The sequence below is a fragment of the Tetrao urogallus genome, assembly GCF_951394365.1.
Source record: "Tetrao urogallus genome assembly, chromosome: 2".
Lineage (NCBI taxonomy): Eukaryota > Metazoa > Chordata > Aves > Galliformes > Phasianidae > Tetrao > Tetrao urogallus.
The window spans coordinates 105,095,068-105,114,570 of NC_136814.1; the positions used below are offsets into that span (position 1 = coordinate 105,095,068).

General features: G+C 41.5%; 1 protein-coding gene across 1 annotated transcript in view; it reads right to left on the bottom strand.

Annotated features, from left to right (window-relative positions):
• The window catches only part of KIF13B (kinesin family member 13B), a gene marked incomplete at both ends in the record, with an annotated part of 120,369 nt that overhangs the window by 62,809 nt on the left and 38,057 nt on the right, over positions 1–19,503 (bottom strand). The window contains 8 exons of the mRNA XM_079550566.1: positions 19–130; positions 554–666; positions 2,537–2,671; positions 4,011–4,098; positions 4,654–4,834; positions 5,494–5,586; positions 7,044–7,104; positions 9,138–9,153. Of these exons, the coding sequence (XP_079406692.1) occupies positions 19–130; positions 554–666; positions 2,537–2,671; positions 4,011–4,098; positions 4,654–4,834; positions 5,494–5,586; positions 7,044–7,104; positions 9,138–9,153 (799 nt within the window). The remainder of the gene's footprint in view (positions 1–18; positions 131–553; positions 667–2,536; positions 2,672–4,010; positions 4,099–4,653; positions 4,835–5,493; positions 5,587–7,043; positions 7,105–9,137; positions 9,154–19,503) is intronic.

Below are 19,503 nucleotides of genomic sequence, written 5' to 3' on the forward strand. Positions count from 1 at the left end.
ACAGATGCAAGTACTTACTTTAAGTAACCAAGTGAGCACAGAATCACGATAAGGAACAAATTTGTTCTTGTTCTTGCCAGCAGCCTGATCTGCCAAGGCAGAAATAACCAGTCCAAGAGTTGTAAGGGATCTGCACCAAGAACACAAGCAGCCATTAACAAGTGTAAATATTCATAGGGCAAATGCATATTTAGACTGCCCCTTTCTCTCAAAAAATGAGCTCCAATGGGAAAGCCTCTCGTACAGTTTCAACCCTTCTTTTCTCACAGAAACTCAACTGCTCATTTTCAATACATGTTTTCAGCCTTAATAATCATGCAATTAAGCAGTAGTTGCAGGAACACAAGAACAGAAAGACAGATGCCAGCTATTTTAAATAGGCAGAGATCTCATTCAACATCTAAGAGTCCTGAATACAAGATGGAGGAGGAGAGAGAGGGGAAGAAGAAAAAAGGCTATAAAAGCTGACACTGATTTTATCCTGTTTCAGGTACTACATTTAGCAGTCACAATCACAAAGATGAAAGGAGAAGAAATAATCACCAACTCTTACTTGTTAATGTTGCTCCCTTCTTTCAGCCTGTCTCCTGCAGCACCAGTCTTAGTTGCCCTTTCACTACCTGCTAAATCCACCAGACTCAGCTTGCCCACCTTCTCACCTGACGTCTGCAAAAGGAACCAGAGAACAGCTATCATTCGTTCACCACTAAAATCAAGTTACATGGTTTGACAACAGTTTTTCAAGCAAAAATCAAGCTTCATGTCTTGGTGTAGCCCTGCTACAGCTTGAACAATATGGTGTGTTAACTCACTAGCTCAGAAAACAGGAGGGTATGAAGTCAGATGTCTTCCAGACATCTCCAGAGGAGGGGAACATAGGGAACATCAGTCAAACGTTAAATCAAGAAGGGGACACAGGCCAAGGAGCCACATCAAAAGAATCCACGGGGTCTACAGTCTCTGCCTTTGTTTGATTGTGAAAACAACATCCAAAAATCTCAGATTCTATATCAAGTTTCATCCCCGATTTTCAGTGAGTAGGAATGAACATGACAATTAGCATAATATATGAAAATGGTTATAATTGCAGAGGTCTCCTATATCCTTAGCAACATCCGAGTTAACACATAGCATCTGGTATGTGTTTTAATTCTGTGATGGATTTTGTTATAAATCTCCATTATTCCTCGTAATTCTTGCCAATTATCTCACTTGACCCAAAATGGCATTCTGAAACACTCCATAAATTTCATGCAACAATTTACAGTTGAAGAGCTAACGTGGTCATTGAGAACCACTTGGTTACATCACCTCTTTTGCAGGATCTATTACAGAAGTACCTCAGTATCACACTTGCAAAGTACTACATTTTGCTAAATGAACAAGGTAATTACAATCAATATGCTTCCAAAAACATTGCTCCAAACCTTTCAAAATACAATGTAAGTGTCAGGCCATTCTGAAATGGTCATTTCCAGGACTGAAATGACCAGCGGACAGGAAACCAGAGAAATGGATTGCAAAAATTTACATAGCGGTCATTGAAAGACGCAGTAAATACAATCAAAATGACCAACTTGCATCCAAGCTGACCAGACCACAAAACATTCAGCATGCAGTACTGCCACAGGAAAAACAAAAAGGCAAGTTGTGGCAGACCAGGGAGTTTAGCATAGTCTGACTATCTGAAGTGCAAGTGGGAAAAAATTCCTAACAGGGAATGAGGAAAACTGTCTGCATAAGAGGATTATGGGAGACTGAGGTGAGGAGAAGAAAATTTAAATGCTTCTTCAGCTTTATTATGTACACATGCACACTTCATATTTGCTCCAGGTACAGCCAACATTTTGTCAAGGCTTTGGAGACATTAAAGAATTGCCTGAACACAAGCGTAAGACTTTTGGTATCAGAGATCAATTTCAATTTTAGTTTCTCACATTTTCAGTAAGGGATTAAATAATATTTACATATAAATGTATTTTTCACACTTTGAAATTAGCAATAATTTCTGTTTATGAAGTTGATCCTTTGTATGTACTTACATGAAATAATCCTTTGAAGGAGATCGCCACATGTACTCTCAATTGTTCTTCTTGTACTCCTGTCTTCCATCTAAATACTATGCATTTACTTACTCTCCTCCAAATCTGTACTACAAACTGTTGCTTAAAAGCAAGTTTCATTTGTTTAGATTCTAGGATTAGGAGATGCTTCCTCCACCCTCCAGTATGTCTGCTCCAACTCTGGACCTGTGTTTCTGCTTTCCATTGCAAAAACCACATTTCCCTACACGATTTCCCCACTGATTTCTCTACATTTGATTGCCAGCACGTGAGCAGTACAAGAACTCTGCTAGACAAGGTCACCTAGCTAACCTAGCTAACCTAGTCCAGTGCTAACAATGAGAATGGGAGACTACAGCAAAACACCTTCAGAGATCTTTTCCACTCAACATTTTCATAGCCCACGAAATACACTGAAGCACAAGACACGTGTCCAGACTTAACATTTGGACTTTATAACATGTTTTACTTACTCCCGATTGCACATCATAGAGTGTGTGGGTGAGGATAATCTTGAAGACTGCGTGGGACCGACTGCTCTCCTCATTCATGTTGGTTGCAGCCACTGTGCGAGATTTGTTGCCCTCAGACATCAAGGACTCGATGTCCTAGACACAATTTTCACAGCCATAAGCATACCTGCATTATAATGCTTTTCAATTATCTACCAAAGCAATCTCATGTTGGTGAAATCTAGCAAGCATCTTCCACCACATTTCCCACTGTTTATTCATACAATGTGAGAAACAAACAACTACTTTTATCTTCCCTTTACAGTCTAGAAATTAAACAATGTTGTGAAATTCAGCTACTGCAGTAGTTAGGAAATACATAGCTCCCCTGTTTCAGGATGCTCTTGTAAAACACCTCTTCAGAGCTTTTATTTAACCACCTAGGTAGATGATGCTGAAGAAAACCAAAACCAATTAAAAGCACACCACAGAACACTCTGACTCGGTATGCTGAATTATGCAAAGCTGCTGGGCAACATAAAACGGAAATGCATGCAACGTATCTGTTATAAACAGAAACTGACAAAGAGAGGTAGATAAATACATAGAGAGACTACAAAAGCAAGGACTTCATCGTTCTCATGTTTTGCTAAAATGGCAGAATTCCACCTCATATTTTTTAGTGACAGGACAAGGGGGAATGGTCTGAAACTGAGACAGGGGAGGTTGAGGTTGGATATTAGGAGGAAGTTTTTCCCCCAGAGGGTGGTGAGGCACTGGCACAGGTTGCCCAAGGAGGCTGTAGATGCCCCATCCCTGCAGGCATTCAAGGCCAGGCTGGATGTGGCTCTGGGCAGCCTGGGCTGCTGGTTGGTGACCTGCACACAGCAGGGGGTTGGAACTGGATGAGCATCGTGGTCCTTTTCAACCCAGGCCATTCTGTGATTTTGTGATTTCTCCCATCGCACATCAGTACTTCTTAAAAACTGGGGCATTTTACAAATTCATACGCATACACTTGCTACCCAACTAGGTATAGTACTGCCCAATAGGAAAGTTTCAAGCAATGTTAATGAGTACTTGTCATGTAAACAACCACTTGTTTGTATTTCCAGTGTGCCTGCATGCTACTTGTAGGTGACAAAAAGTGACAAGAAGCGATACTGAAAGCCTGTCTATGCTAACTGCTGGTTCTGTGATCAATCACTCAACACCTCTCATTAATATATGCTATACTCATCTTAAATTTGGGAGGAAAGCTGTTACATTACATAGTTCAATGACCTTGAGAGTTACTGAACAGCATAGAATGAAAACAAGTTTCTGCTATTGACTCTGTTTTCCCCAGTGATCACAGTACAACAGTTGTACAGCTCTCTTGCTCTAAAATCCACATTTACCATGGCAATTAGAAGTAGGTTAATAATTTTGCTTAAGGGACAGTACCCTAGTGTACAGGATGCCAACACAAGCCTTTCATAAAACTGATCCTTACCTTGTAGCTAGCAACAGCTAGTTTGGATAGCCCATCTACATAAGGACCATAAACACTGTGTTCTCTAACTTTTAATGACTGCCGGCTTCTGGTTGGAAAAAAAAAAGTTATTTATAAGCATGGACCTGATGTAAGACAACATTTACAGACAATCAGCTTCTCAATGATAGATCCCAAACATGATGGTCTTACAGTTACCAAAATAAAGCACAGAACAAGGACTTAAAGCAACTAAGAAGCCTTACATCTACACATACAACGCTGACACAGACATTTTTGTCACTTCAGAGAAGCTGGCACTAGACTGAATTTACTCCACGCTTTTAGCCTTACTGATTTATTTTTATTTAAAATAAAAAGACACTGACATGAGGAGGAAGAGAAAATCATCCAACACAAATGCCTTAGAGGGGATCCGTTAAGGCAACCCCTGGATGAATCCAAGGCCAGGCTGGATGTGGCTCTGGGCAGCCTGGTCTGCTGGTTGGTGACCCTGCACATAGCAGGGGGGTTGAAACTACATGATCATTGTGGTCCTTTTCAACCCAGGCCATTCTATGACTCTATGATTCAATGAATTTGGTATGTTAAAAAAAAAAAGTGTATGACAGCATACTACAGTGTTCACACACACATTACCTACCCTTTTGGGTCAAGAAGATCTCTGACTTTCTCATTGTATATCTCCATGTAGGATACTTCCACTTTAAAACTCTGCTCTTCATTTTCTTCCTTCTGTGCTCTTTCAAAGAGACCACTGCAAAGTCTAGGGATTAATCCAGGTTGGTCAGCAGTACCCATCATTGTGTATGATTTTCCAGATCCTGTGTGATTGAATTTATAATTAGTGAACGTGCAATACAGTGGTTTTTGCTGTGAGGAAGGCAAATGCAGAGAAGACAAAAAAATAATATTACAAACCTGGCATTTTAGTGAAAGACATTTGTGCAGTTTTCTATTTTAAAGCAACCAGAACATCATCACTTAAAAACTATACAATTGAAAAGAAAAGAAAAACAAGTAATTTAGATCAAACAGAGAAGACCTTCAGACAGATAGTTCTGCTATAGAGGACAACCCACTGATACCCACATGCATGTCACAAGGAAAAAAATCAGCTGGACAAGCATATTCATTTTTGCATATTGCATTTAAAATGATGATTATTAAAGCTTATTCTGACTGCAGAGGCAGAAAATAAGGGTAATGCACTGAACTCAAGGACGGTCACGATCAAAGATAACAATCCAAAGCATGAAAAATAAGGGTAGCCAGCAACAGATACAAGCATTTCTCATCCTGTCCACCTCGTATCTAATGTCAGAGAAGAGAAGAAACATTTTCTGATGTTTGCACAACATAAAAATGCCTGTGTTGTAAGGCATTTCTCCTGAAATAATGTCACTATAGCCATGGAAAGTTTCCACTCAGAACATTAACAACCTGTGTGTCAGTGTTTTGCACACATTCTGAAGGGACTTACCAGTTTGCCCATAGGCAAAGATGCAAGCGTTATAGCCTTCAAAGGCATTCTGAAGAATATTCTCTCCAAGGCACTTGAAAACAACATCTTGACCTAAGAAATAAAGCACACAAGCTAGCATTGTAAAAGGTGGGAGAGTGTTTATTTCTTGTTTTGAATTCTTCAATAATTATGTAAAAGCAAAGAGCATTTTTTTGGCTGTTCTTGCCTAAATAAATTATTTAGCATTCAGTATTTGCTCTCGTAACAGCAGCACAGACATCAGCTGGTAGATATGCTGCAGATGTGTACTACTACAAAACTCAGAATCTGTGATTATTGTGCATATATGTGTATGTGCTTACAACAGCACGCTAGCAATCTTCATGCTCAGAAGTTTTATCAGCAGAAAATCTACTACCAGCTGCATGAATTCACCCATTGGTGAATGACAGCACCTCAACATGTCCTCAACCCATACATTTTAGCTACTGCCAAACGTGATTTTGCAGAGAAGAAATCACCTCTACGTGGGAGGTAATACAAAAGACGTATGCATTAGCAAAATGTAGGGTTACCACTTCTTGAAGAACTGATGGAACAGGTTGCCCAGAGATGTGGTTGATGCCAGGCTGGACCAGGCCCTGGGCAACTTGATCCAGCTGTGATGTCCCTGTTCATTGCAGGGGAGTTTGACTAGGTGGACTTTAAAGGTCCCTTCTATCTCTAAGGGATCTGTGATTCTGTGAATTTCACATACCAAACACTGCTTTTCCTTTCCCTCATTAAGTCCATAACTTTACACTCAAGTCAACTCAAGACTTGATGCATGCAAACTCTCCCATCAGAACTCCGAATAGCTGTGCCTATCTAAGTGGTTTGGGTCAAATAAACCCGTTGTATATCACACTCAATTCCTCACTGAACTACTACTTATTACAAATATTGACATCCTTTATTTATTTGTTTTTAAATCCATGGAAACAAGCTAAACTAAATACAATTTTTAAAAGGTAACGAATATGAAAAAAGGAAAAGATCACCAACTGTTAAGTTCTAACATACTTCAGATGTAACCAAATCTGTTTGCCAAAATATGCCAATAATACCCCAGAATCTCTTAATTAAATACTCCTGTATTAAATTAGGCTTTTTTAATACTCCAATTATTAAGTTCTAATAAGATGCTCTCATCAGAACTGTAAAACAAACAGGTATATTATAGTAATATTCCTCATATCCTGGAAAGAAACTGATCTGATGCTTTTAAAATGATGCATTTAGAACAGTATTCAAAATATAAATGTAAATATGAGTAACCCATTATTGTGATGGATTTCTCAATTTCCTGCACTGCAGATGGGTAGCAATGCCTATTGCTATCCTAATCATCATCTTTAGAAAAGAAAAACAGGAATGATTTAAGTTTTTCCTTTTTCTTTTGACAACAAGCAGTCATACTGGGGAAAGATATTCCACGCCATATGGTCTGTGCCCTTTAGCAAATACTGCATTATAATTAGACCATTTGTTCTCGGAGACAACACGCACAAAGCTACAGCAAGTATTACCTGCATATTTTTCTTTGACAGATTCATCCATAGACCAAAAGCAGTGATCGTAAGCAAACACCTGTAGAAAAACAACCAGGAGGGTACTTTATAGAAACCACTGCCAAATCAAACACGTTATCTCAGTTTTGATAGTGCTGTATTATGTTGGCTAACATCATGCTACTTGGGCCCACTCTGAACACAACGTGCACTCCTGAAGAGTTATTTCTTTCCTATGAATTCAGCGACTGAAAACAAACCCTTCATGTTCCTACATGAAGGCCCGTTCCTCGGTTGTATTTTTTCCTTGCTTTTATTTCTTTTCTGCTATGTGAATCCTTGTCGATGTTCTCCAGCAGCTCTCCATGAAGCAACCAAGTGGATGACAAGCAGCTCTCCTCATCTTCCTTCAGTCCCCATCCTTGCAATTCATTTCTCACAAGACCTGCTATTCTGCAAACCGACAGATGTCCCCTGGCTGCTTCTGCCTACCACCTCCCAGTTCTTCTTGTCTGCATAAATTAACAACACGCCTTAGGGCAGGAACCCTTCCGTACATGAGCAGTGTGTATTTATATACTGCTGACAAACAGAAGCAGCCATCACCAAAGTCCGTGAGCAAATGAGCTGCATCACTAGAAGAATAGCGCCGACGCCTTTTCAAATGGAAAAGTTTCACTTTTGCAGTGAACCCATTTTAAGGCATCTTTCACTGTGACTGCTGACCCCCACAATAGGGCAGTGCCTGCTCCAGGATCCCAGGCTGCAAAAATAGATGTTTGCAAGCCAATGCCTCCAGCTATGCATTTGTAAGCAAAAAAAAAAAATTAAAAAGCTAGGGTAAGAGCTGGTCTACTTTCAAACAGGCAAAATCCATTCTGTAGGATATAGGGAAAAGGAAAGTGCCATGGGTTGCACTTTGCCTGCTTACTCCTCATCTAAGTTTAATTAAGGCTGCTCTTTTCCCTTTAGCCATTCGTTATGGCTACAGAGCTGGTGTCTGCAGCACTTCAGATCATGTTAGCAGAGCAAGTGCACTCTGCCAACATCTCAAATTCACCTTCTGCACACCAGTTTGATTATTCCTGAAACTCTGCTAAAGCATTTCCCTGTTCAGGTTCAGTGAAGTCTGTGGTCTATGCTAAAGGCACCAACCATGCAGCACTGTATACGCAGGTAAGCCACCCTAACATCTTTCATTTAGTAAAGATTGTAGGAACAAAATGTGTTGCATCATACCTACATTAATAATAGAAAAACCCTCCAGAGAAATATTGATTCTGTAGTGACTGATCTCAGTTATACCATTCCCTAATGAATCATGTCATGGTATCTGAAGAAATCATTTAAAGATTCACAAAGCAGGAAAGAATCTTTCTCAAGAGTTTATGCCAATTAAAATAAGTTAAAAAATTATACAAGTGTTGAAAATCTGGATTATGAACATATCCAGCACTACTTACATCTGTGAAAATGCTTAGTGCAGCAAAATCCTTCACATTTGAACAACTTATCTTCAAAAAATGCATTCCTTTTTTGACACCCTTCCCCTTTTTTATAAAGTACAGCAATTGCGCAGCATCATGTAAAACAAAATAGTTTATTTTGCAGCTTCTAAATAAACGAACTGCTGTTTCCCTGATTGAAATTACGTGGTTTTATTTGGTTCTTTGAATTTATTAAACAATTACACACACCCAAGACACCATATAATTATAACACCCCAAGACATCATTGGATATACGACCACAGCAATAAAGCTGAATTCCAGTGTGCCAGGATAAAGATAGATATCAGCATGCCAAGTACAAAGTCATGGGACCAACAAAATGAGTTTGCTACAACACAAATACCAGAAAACGCTTTAAAAAACCCACAGACAACAAGCAGTCTCCCATTCACAGCCTGTAATGCTGAGCATGTATGTTCTCATTTGTTCCCGTGACTCATCTTTTGGCAGAGGCTACACAGTGCTCTTCTGCAGCAAGGAAATGCTTCGAGTTTCTTACTCAACAGCTGACCAGCTGCAGGGCTATTTTTCTGAAATGCTTTCAATATTTGGCTAACACACGACTGACTGAACCACAAGCAAAAAGCAGTAAGGGTCCTTACCTTCGGCTGGGTCCTGCTGCTCCCAGAAGTAGCAGCAGCAGCAATGATATGGTGAAGCACGTGGGGCAAGAAAGACAAAAGAAAAAGATTGTTAGCTAAAGGGACTTCAGCTTAATTGCTCTACTGTTAATATCTCATTTTGGAGCACTGCATTTAAAACGTTTGTTTCTTTCCTCCCATCTCTCCTCAAATCAGAGGAGAATAGCAACTCCTTTACTTTGTCATGTGCACAACTGAAAACTTTCTGACAGAACACATTGAGCACCAGAGCGGTCTGTAAGACAACAGCAGAGCAACAGCCACTGCACCAATGATTCAGACACTAGCACCAGGTTATGCAGCATCTTCTCATGCAGAGGGCAGGAGAAACCCTGCAAACACAGCCACAAGGAAGTGATGCTCTCTTTGCCCTGGGCCTTGCAAATGGCATTGATAAGCTCCTGCCATCAGCAAAGCCTTGCAGCAAGCATCAATGATTTCTTTCTTTTGACAGAGCAGGAGCTGTGTACCATCACTTCATGCTGCTCACATGGGTTGAGAAGTGAGTTGAAGAATCGTAATGTCAGCACGGTCTCTCAAAAATTATTATTTACAAATTAAGTCCATCATTTCTTTTTACTTAGGCTTGAATTTGATATGAATTTAACTCACCTACCAGGACTGAGCAGCGCTTTGGCTAGCAGTAGCAGTTATTTCAGCCAATGTTACCCTGCAGCAGCCACATCACAGGGTCATTCAAGTGAGCAGGGTAGCTCTTGTTGGTGAGGAAGGCTTATTCCTGTTCCTACAGGAAGATCACTCTTCCTACAGAGCAAGGCAAACACAGTGCCTGGGCTCAGTGTGTGAGCTCAGCACACAGAGATGCTCAAAGGGCTCAAGGGCTGCCCTGCCCTTGATTCGGACCAGCAGCTCTGCTCTGTCGCAGCCCAATTCCCAGCAGGATTGTCCTGTGACAGCACACTTGACCTTTCCAGCCCTCAGTACAGCACATATTACTGAGCATCTGGAATAAAGCAGCAATAAGGATATAATCTGCAAAATCCTATCACATACTTCAAGAGGATGGATTACACTAGGCTATGTATCAGGCTTAGTTTAGACTGAAGGTCCAAAAACGAGTACCTCATTTTCTAAAGATGTGCACATACACATGAAACCACGTTTCTCTGCACACTTAATGCAAGCACACACAAAAGAAAACACCAAAAGACACCAGTATTTAGGATACAGATAGCCGTCCTGTGCTCTTGGACTAAAAAAGAGCAAATCTGACAAATGTTTCCCAAAGAAAAGGATGGAGGGTGCACACTGTACCACACAGAAGCATGCTATGCACAGCCTGACCCATCATCCCACAGCTGAGCCCAGCAAGCTATGAAATGACTTTCAGCCCAACTGGAAACCCCATGGGAATTAAACAGATGGGAGGAAGCAGCACCCAGACTGCTGAATGTTCCCAGGAGGCTCCCTGCCCCACTACAGCACACTGTGTGGGTGTGCAGACAGAGCATCCTACACAAAGCACTGCCAGCCATGAGGTACACAACCAACACTGCCTATCATTAAGGCTGAGGCAAGCAACAAAACCCCAGAGCATCCCAATAGCTCTTATGTTGCACTAGCTGCAGGACCAAGACACACTGACCAGACACAAGTATAATTCCCCCCCACAGCTTTAGTGGGGAAAACAACACAAGAAAGGAGGAGAGATGAAAGATATCTGGGGAAAGGCAAGGACAACTCAGACCTTGTATTTCTGTGTAGCTTAAAGATAGCAGCCAGCTGACAAGTCAGCACATGCTCTGCATCAGTCATAGCACATCCTGCTTCTTGCTGCAATCAGAACTGGGTGAGCAGGAGAACAAAATTGGGGGACAGCAAGTCAGAAAGAGGTATGGAGGCTGTATGATGTCATCTAATGAGACAGGAGTTTTTTTTTTTGTTTTTTTGTTGTTGTTGTTGTTGTTGTTTTTTCTGAAAAAGGACATTTCCAATAGCAGTAGCAACATTCAAACTATAAACTTGGATGAGGGCGATTTTTTGAGGGTGGTGAGGCACTGGAACAGGTTGCCCAAGGAGGCTGTGGATGCCCCATCCCTGCAGGCATTCAAGGCCAGGCTGGATGGGGCTCTGGGCAGCCTGGGCTGCTGGTTGGTGACCTGCACACAGCAGGGGGTTGGGACTGGATGAGCATTGTGGTCCTTTTCAATCCAGGCCATTCTATGATTCTATGATACTGCCTCTAGCACAAGGCCATGGTTGTTCTCATGGAATGAATATGTAATATTAGAATGTTTTCAGAAGATTGTGGAAAAATAATGCATAGTAAAAAGTTTCAATTTAAAGTATAAAAAAAAAAGAAGAAAAAAAAGGGAGAGGAAACAATTTCAACAAGAACTATGTATTGGAGAAGTACTAGAAAATCCCCCAGAAACGTTTACTGCTTCCCACTTTCAATATTCCATAACCACTGCAGCAGTAAGCAATCAGATTCCAGTACAGTTGGAGCCATATTGTGCCTTTCAGCAGGAGCTGCTCGATAGAATCTCCAAAAAGAAGCTGAAGACCCAAGCAGAAAAACAAACTGATGAGGAAAATCTACTTGGACTTCACAGCAGAAAGCTCTTGGCATCTCCCAGCAACACCACACTTTCAGCTTTGCTCCCGAGGAGCTGCCAAGGCAGCCAAGCTTGTTTGCCTTAGATCAATTTCTATTCATCCATGCTTTATTATAAGTAAAGCTGGCATCACTTGTCACAGTAATTTATCTTTTGTATGCAAGAACAACTCCATTTAGCAGGTATTTTATTCTTTTTAAAGTTTGTGTGGATATAATCCAAACCATTCCATTCTTGAGACTTCTTAAGCTTACCATCAGCTAATTTGTTAATGTTCCTGAATTACAGACCCCGTTATACCACGATGACATGGACTCCATGCTCCCAGACAAATCTGAAAGAGAAATGCTGTTGTAACTCTGCCTTCACTCCTGCTCAGCACATGTGGGAATCTCAACACAGCAGGACAGGCAGCCCCAGTGCTGGTCTCAGGATCAGCTCAAGGTGAAGAAACTTGAGCGCAGCACCTACAGGACAAATGCCAGGTGATCTGCAGAAGTTCCTTCCAACCTCAGCCCTTCTAGGATTGTATGAGTAATCTGTAAATTAAAGCAGTACAGGAACTATGTTGAGTTCCGACTCATCTGCATCACATCTCAGCTGGTCCCCAGAACAAGTGACTAATGCTGTGCTGGGCAGAATTATTTGTCCCCATGGCTCTGAACAGTGCTTTCCCACTCCAACTCATACCACCACTTCTGGAAAAACAACAACAAGAATAACAGAAACACAGCAGGGGAAAGATGCTAGAACATCTAATAAATTCAAATCCCATATTCACAGAACCTCCCCATATGGCCACAATAAGCCAATGTGGGCTCTGTTTGAAGAGCAATGGGTTAAAACTTAATGGCTTTATGGGCTAAAGGGTTTTTCAAGAATGTCATCCTTCAAACAAGACTTCTAGTGTGAGCCATACCTCTGAGGGTAAATACTGGATGCAGATGAAGCTGAACACCAAAAGGACCTCTGCATCGCTCATGCTGTCTCAGCATTAAACCTCTGTCTGGACAGAGATGCAAGATTTAACACCAATTTTTGCAGTCTTGTATTCTGGAATAGCTAAGCTTATGATTTTCAAGTTTACCATCTCCATGAAGAAGCAAATAAACCTGCTGCTGTACTGCAAGAGCCTCCCAGTATGAAGAAGCTGATAAAGTGAAGGTGTTATTGAAGAGCTCTGGCATCAGCAAGCCACAAGGCAGACAACTTCACGTTCAAAGCTTGGGAGCTTGCCTATCTTTCTCAAGCAGATTCCTGAACTGGAAGCATATTTCTAACTGATTCAGAATGAGGTTTTCCGACATTTAAATGTTATGACTTTTGCTCTCTAAATTTCAGCTCCAGAATCTCTTTCCTAAAGCCAGTTAATGGCAAAATTACATTTAGTAATGCAATGGGTTGTCAAACAGAGACATGACTGAAATACTGCAGTATGGCAACAGATAAGAAAATGTAGAATTCGCTGAGAAGCTGTTTCCTCTTTTCCACATATCACACAAATACAATTGCAAAGCTTTTTTTCCCCACATACAATGAGAGGAAATGTCTACTAAATCAGGTTTTGATCACTTCAAGCTCCTCTATCTCACAATACCTAGAAATAAACTTTCCAGAATATATCAGAAGATAAACTGCTCAAGGTTGTTGTGCTTATGTCTATAGAAACTCTTTCCCCATTTCTTAACATAGGCCAAGAACTATTAAAATGCTGTGCCCCACGAGACTGCTCCAATTTCTAGATGATAACCAATTAATACAGTCTTACAGAGGTTCAGTTTTCCTTCCCCACCAATACCGACCTCTGGCAAAAAAACTACTGCCCTATTTGAGAAAAAAGAACCTGCAAGCAGATGTACTCCCTTTAAAACAAAGTCCCCAAATATGTCAAAGAAAATGTGAAAGAGCACAGAGGGTTCAGAGCTCAGATTTGTGTAGCTCAAAGGAACAAAAGTGATCACTGTTACTTAGAAAATTCCTCTGGTGCTGCAGGCATTCCAAGCATATTTGGTGGTTACTTAGTTTCTACTGACAAAACTCATTTTTGCCTGCTCACTCAAAAAAAAAAAAAAAAGGCTTGAAAAACAAGAATTTGGACAGCACAGGAGCTCTGTGGGTTCGGGGTATTTTCCTGTCAAAGATGTATTTCCCGTATTGTTCGTGTCCTCGCATTCAAATGGTGCACGTATCCCATAAAGTCATGGTATGACAAGGGGATTACAACTTCATCCTTCGTATGTATACACTTGGATGTTGGGATGCTATTGTGCTCTAACAGAATGTTTGGTGAGCATCCAGTACCCAGACTTTCAATTACTATTGTGCATTGGAATACTCTTTAATAAAGCCTGATGCCTGGTCTGGTATTAAATGGGGAGGTTGGTGGCCCTGCATGTGGCAGGGGGGTTGGAGATTCATGATCCCTGAGGTCCCTTCCAGCCCAGGCCATTCTGTGATTCTGTGTAATACTGTCTAACTATTGGAGAAGGTAGCAGGAGAAACATCTTACAGTTTGTAAGCCTTTCAACTACACAGAGATCTCCAGCTGGACACACCAAGATCCCAGCCTGGGACAACGGCAGTAAAAACCTTCTGCCTCTGGGACAGCCACATAAGTGGCTTCAGTCCCAAGCAATCAGCCCAGGAGTGGTGTGATGAGCTCCTGGAGAGGCAGAGAGCTCAGGGTGTGCATGCATACAGGTACAGGTGCATGGAAACACTGCTCACATGGCAATCTTGTTCAAGAGCATCACAGCATCAGTGCAAGCGCAGGGATCACATTCAGCACAACCTTAAGCTGAAGGCAAAGGGCTAAAAAGCTAAGTCAGTGATCTACGTGGTTAATCCCAAAATAAATATGGTATTCTATGCAAAGTAAGCAGGTTAGACTGAAAAACATCATTAAAATGTCCATGCGAGCCACAGATATAAAGGATACATCTCAATTGGATACACTGAAAAAAGTGCAGTACCACAGGCTAACAAATTAGAGGAAAAACTCTACATTCAACAGACTCACTAGAGGGATGTTTGTGTAGAAAAGCTTTCCTGATGTGGACATAATTACATGTTGCAAAGACACTTCAATAACAGTATTTTACGGGAAGGGGGAAGGCCAGTCTGAATTTTCACAAGGCTTCTTCAGTGGCACAACAGAGCCTGCACAAACAGCAGTTGCAGGAGGGTAACACTGCCATATGAATTACCTCATCCTACTGCAAACAGGAGGAAAAAACAAACAAAACCCAACCCTGTGAGCATCTGACTGCTACTGGAATCCTTCAGGAGTTTCACAAGAGCTGCCTGAAATGCTGCAGCACCCAGTTAGACTATTTCCTGAAGGCGTACATATGCAGAATTTCTCATTCAATTATCAATGTGCTTTTTGTTGCTTTTAAAAATCATTTTATTTCCCTTCTCTTTCTTACTTCCTTTTTTTTCCAATACAAAATACATGTCCCATAATGGTAGCAATAAGTATTTTCCTTGTAGATTTTCAGCCTATCCTTTTCACCCTGCACAGATCACAAGCTCTCATTTCTAAGGATCCAAGACTTACAGATCAAAGTTTTGTTCATGCCTTTAGCCCCAGTTCCTGCCAGTATTCAGAATGAATGTGCAGTGAATGCAGAAACCACATCATGAAGCCCCAGTCCACCATCCTGAGGCTTTTTTGGCTTAGACTGTTGTCAAGTTGAGCAAGTCAACTTGAGCAAGTCAACAAGTCACCAGCAAACACCGCAACCTTACACAAAGATGTGCTTGGATGTCCCTAACCCCTTCTACAATGATTTAAGATGCCTACTTTAAAACCGTGCGCAGCAAGTGGGATTTACAAGAGCTCAAACTGGTGACAGTGTCTGTTTTTCAGCTACCTATAGCAGTCTGAAGCTACAGTTTGGAAAGATTGGCCTTGCTCTTCTCACTTCAAATTTATCTCAGTGCTTAATATGCTCCTTGAAGCAAGACGGTTTTTCTTATGGATACAGCAGAAGGCTGGAAGCAGGGAGCAAGCCAAAGCAATGCCTGCATCTCCTCCACCAATAGAAGAAATGTGCACAAAGTAACTCCCCCCCTGCCCTTGTGCCTGGTGTGAGAAGTGTCAGCACTCTCGTCCTTCAGGAAGAAAAACTTGCTGACATTCACAGAAATTTCTAAGGGGAGTCTGCTGGTAGCTTGAAGTAGAAAGAAAATAGAGAAAGAAAAATAAAAAGAAATAATAAACATTGCCTGCTGTCAAGTCCAAATCCCAAAAGAACTTACATATATCCAGTGAATACCCATGCAATTTATTTATTTCAGCCACAAAAAACTGCAACTGAGGAAACACCTGCCAGCTTGGTGGCCTAACCAACAAGTCAAACAGCCTCCTTCAGCTTGTTTTCTTGTTCCACAAACGTGCCTTCTTGTCTTTAAGCCAAAAGTAACATCCATTGAAGGGGATGCCAATCTGAGGAGACACCTGGACTCAGTTCTCCACCTCCTTCAGCACATCCACTAGCCACTAAGCAAGCAGGTAACATGTCAAATGGGTGCAGTTCAAAAGAGAACATAATTACAGACACCTTTTGTAGGACCTCAATCTTGGTGCATGCAATTGGTGCACCAATGTTTATGACACTGGGAATTCCATTGGATACACTGTCTACTTTCTGAATCAGGGTGCAGTTTCAGCATCACTGGGTGTCAGGCTGTTCAAGTGGGCTGCTCTGGGCACAGGCACAGCATGCAAGTTCATAACTTGGAGCCATTTTGTGTGCCTCCTGAACTAGGCAGCTGAGATACAAAGGGTTATTTTCAAATGGTGAATCTACACACAGCATATTTTGGATCCAGCACCATGCTAGAGACTCAAGTAGTATTTAAAATACACATGGGAAAGCACAAATGACATTGATCTAGCTGTGCAGGGGATGAACGTAAGAGCTGCAGGCAGAAAGGTTTGGTCATTAGCATAGAAGATATTAGTCTTGCTTCCATGGTTCAGTAGCCACCTGAATTTCCCTATTTCTGCCCAAACACATTCCACGATCTCAGTGATAAGTGAGAGGCTGTTGCACAACATCTGTGTATTATCAACTTTAACCTCCCAGTGACATGCAAGGAGCCTGGAAGGTACAAGTAGAGCGCAACACGTCTGAACCACTCAAGTAAAACACAGTCTGCCAACAGCACCTTGTCAATACACTGGCATCTTAAAAACAGCACTTAAAAAAAATCTTCATGCATTTGAAAGTGTCAAGCATTTGGCTATATAGTAAAATCACAGTGTTTGATAACTTTCACAGTAAAGAAAAGTGTTATACTGTCTTCTACTCTTCCCAACAGCATAGACTACACACCTAACCTCTCTTCTCAACTTCTTCAGTAGTGTCTATATTTCTCCAATCCATCTTAGCAAGCTGATAATAATATGAAGACAATACAGATGGAAGCAATCAATACCTACCTTGACATTCAATGCCAGCTAAATGTCAGCAATGTGAAGTATCTGGCATACATTGATATGTTATTCTTTCTTCATGAAGATTTCAAATCTTTTTACCCAGCACCTTACTTATTTCAAAATCACAGATTGCTTTCCTCACCCACCCATATCCCCATACCTATCAAGAATAGGAGTTACTTGTTGTTGATGTTGTTCCAATACAGTATGCTCTCAGAACTGGAATCAAGTTATTGGACTACATGGCATGAGAAAATAAATTCTAGTCTGCTTTGCAGGGTAAAATGCACCAAGCTGCTCTGCTGCCTGACCTAGAAAAGAAACCCTCATCCTCAGTGTGTCATTCGAATCAGCTGTTCCTTTCCCAGCACATGGGTGGGAAGCCTTTGGAGGGAATAAACTATAATTGACCCGTTTGCTGAAAAGCAAAGGGAAAATACAGCATATTATGAAAATTACAGGCAAGCCTTCACCATGACAGCTCAGCTCCTGTGTCTTGTATCCGCCTTGCTAATAGCTGGGGACTGCTGACAAAACGTCACAGTGCTCTAGGCAAACACTCCATTCTGTTTAAACCTAGAATTATACAGAAACATACAGATCTGCATAACGAATTTGTTTCACAAACAAAAACTACCTTTGGAGTGAAAAGGAGAGACAAACCCATGCAAAGGCTACAAGTTAAAGCCTTGCAGGCTGACGATGCATATAGCACACAAGGAGCAGATGAATGTATGGCTGCAGTGTTGGCACTGCCTGAAGCTGCTGCAGTCCTGAGCAGGACTAGAACAGTGCAAGTGTAATCAGTGTTTTTATTTCCTTCTATTTGCAAAACAGCTATTTCTTCAGTACCTGTGGGGAGAAGCCCAAACTATTTCTAAGTAAGTGCTACCAATTCACCATAGCATTTCCCTGTGCCCTTCAATTTTCTACATTCAGTTTTTGTCTGCAAGAAGAACTTATGCATCTGCTTTGTCTATTCTTCTTCCTCCCACCTTAGCAAATGGCTGTGGTCATTTCTAAGTGTAGGAAATATCTGTGAACTATTCTTGACTCACCACACCACAGAACTATTTCAAAGCACTGCAGTTCTCTCACGCCCATTGTGTTCCAGCTGAGTGCTCTCATTTGGGGAATCAGATAATCCTGAAGTATTTCATGGGGAAGGTCATTCTGAATACTCTTTCATTCTGTACTTCTTGTTCCAGTGATCTTTATTTCTTCTTGAATATAACAGATCTTTCACTAAACACTTGTACCAGTACCCGGCACCTTCAAAAACCTGTTGGGCAGCCGCTTAAGGGCTTGTACTTTACTGTCAGTAATTTATTCGTGATGGAAAAAAAAATAAAAACAAAAATCAGGAACAAGGATTGGAAAAGATGCGTGACTAGTGGTACCAACTGCAGATAATACAAAGCATCTGGCTACGAGTTAATTTAGCAGTGACCTAGCTGGAACAGCCACTGTAACTGAGGTTGGTAAAGCTTTACGTACATTTTGGCTGACAAAACACTCTTCCAGAGGCTACGGCCTGCAGCACTGAAAGAAGCAATCAAGGATTAAGTTATCATTTCACTGCCTTGGCAAAAGAATTCAGCTACGTAGCAAGGTAAAACACGCACTATACACCATCAGTTATCCCTTTTACCCAAACAAATTGTGTCAGACTAAATCCCACTGTGTAGTTTCTTGCCAACCGATCTCCTGGGCTCTGGACTGTGTCCAACAGCCCCTTGGCTCTCAGCAGCTCTCGTGTTGTACTGCTGCAGGACAAGGAGCTGCTTACAAGGACGGTGCAGTTCACACCCTAGGGCAACATCATTGCCATTGCTCTCAATAGGCATCTAAAAGTGCCAACTGCAATCCTCAAATCTCTCATCAACTTGTAACACCTGTACTGAAAAAATAATCAGAATATGGTTCAGTGGGCATGGTGGTGACAGAGTGACAGCTAAAATAAATGACCTTAGTGGTCTCTTCCAACCTCAATGATTCTATGGGATATGGGGCTTTTGGATGAGCAGTCGCATGAGGACCTTCCCTGCAGCTTTTCAGCAAAGCCTGCAGCAAACCTCTTCTCCCCAGCAGCCTGAAGGCACCTCTAGGCCAAGGTCAGGCTGAGCCGAATGCACAGCAGCTGCCAGTCAGATTTCCTCCTTCCTCACTCTTATCACTAATTACTTCTAAGAGCTTCCCACACGCAACACCATCTATTTGCTTCCTGCTCTGCTCTTAAGCAGAGCCGTTTATCAACCCAGCGTGCCTTGGCTTTTGAAACCCCTTTCAACACCTCTCCCTG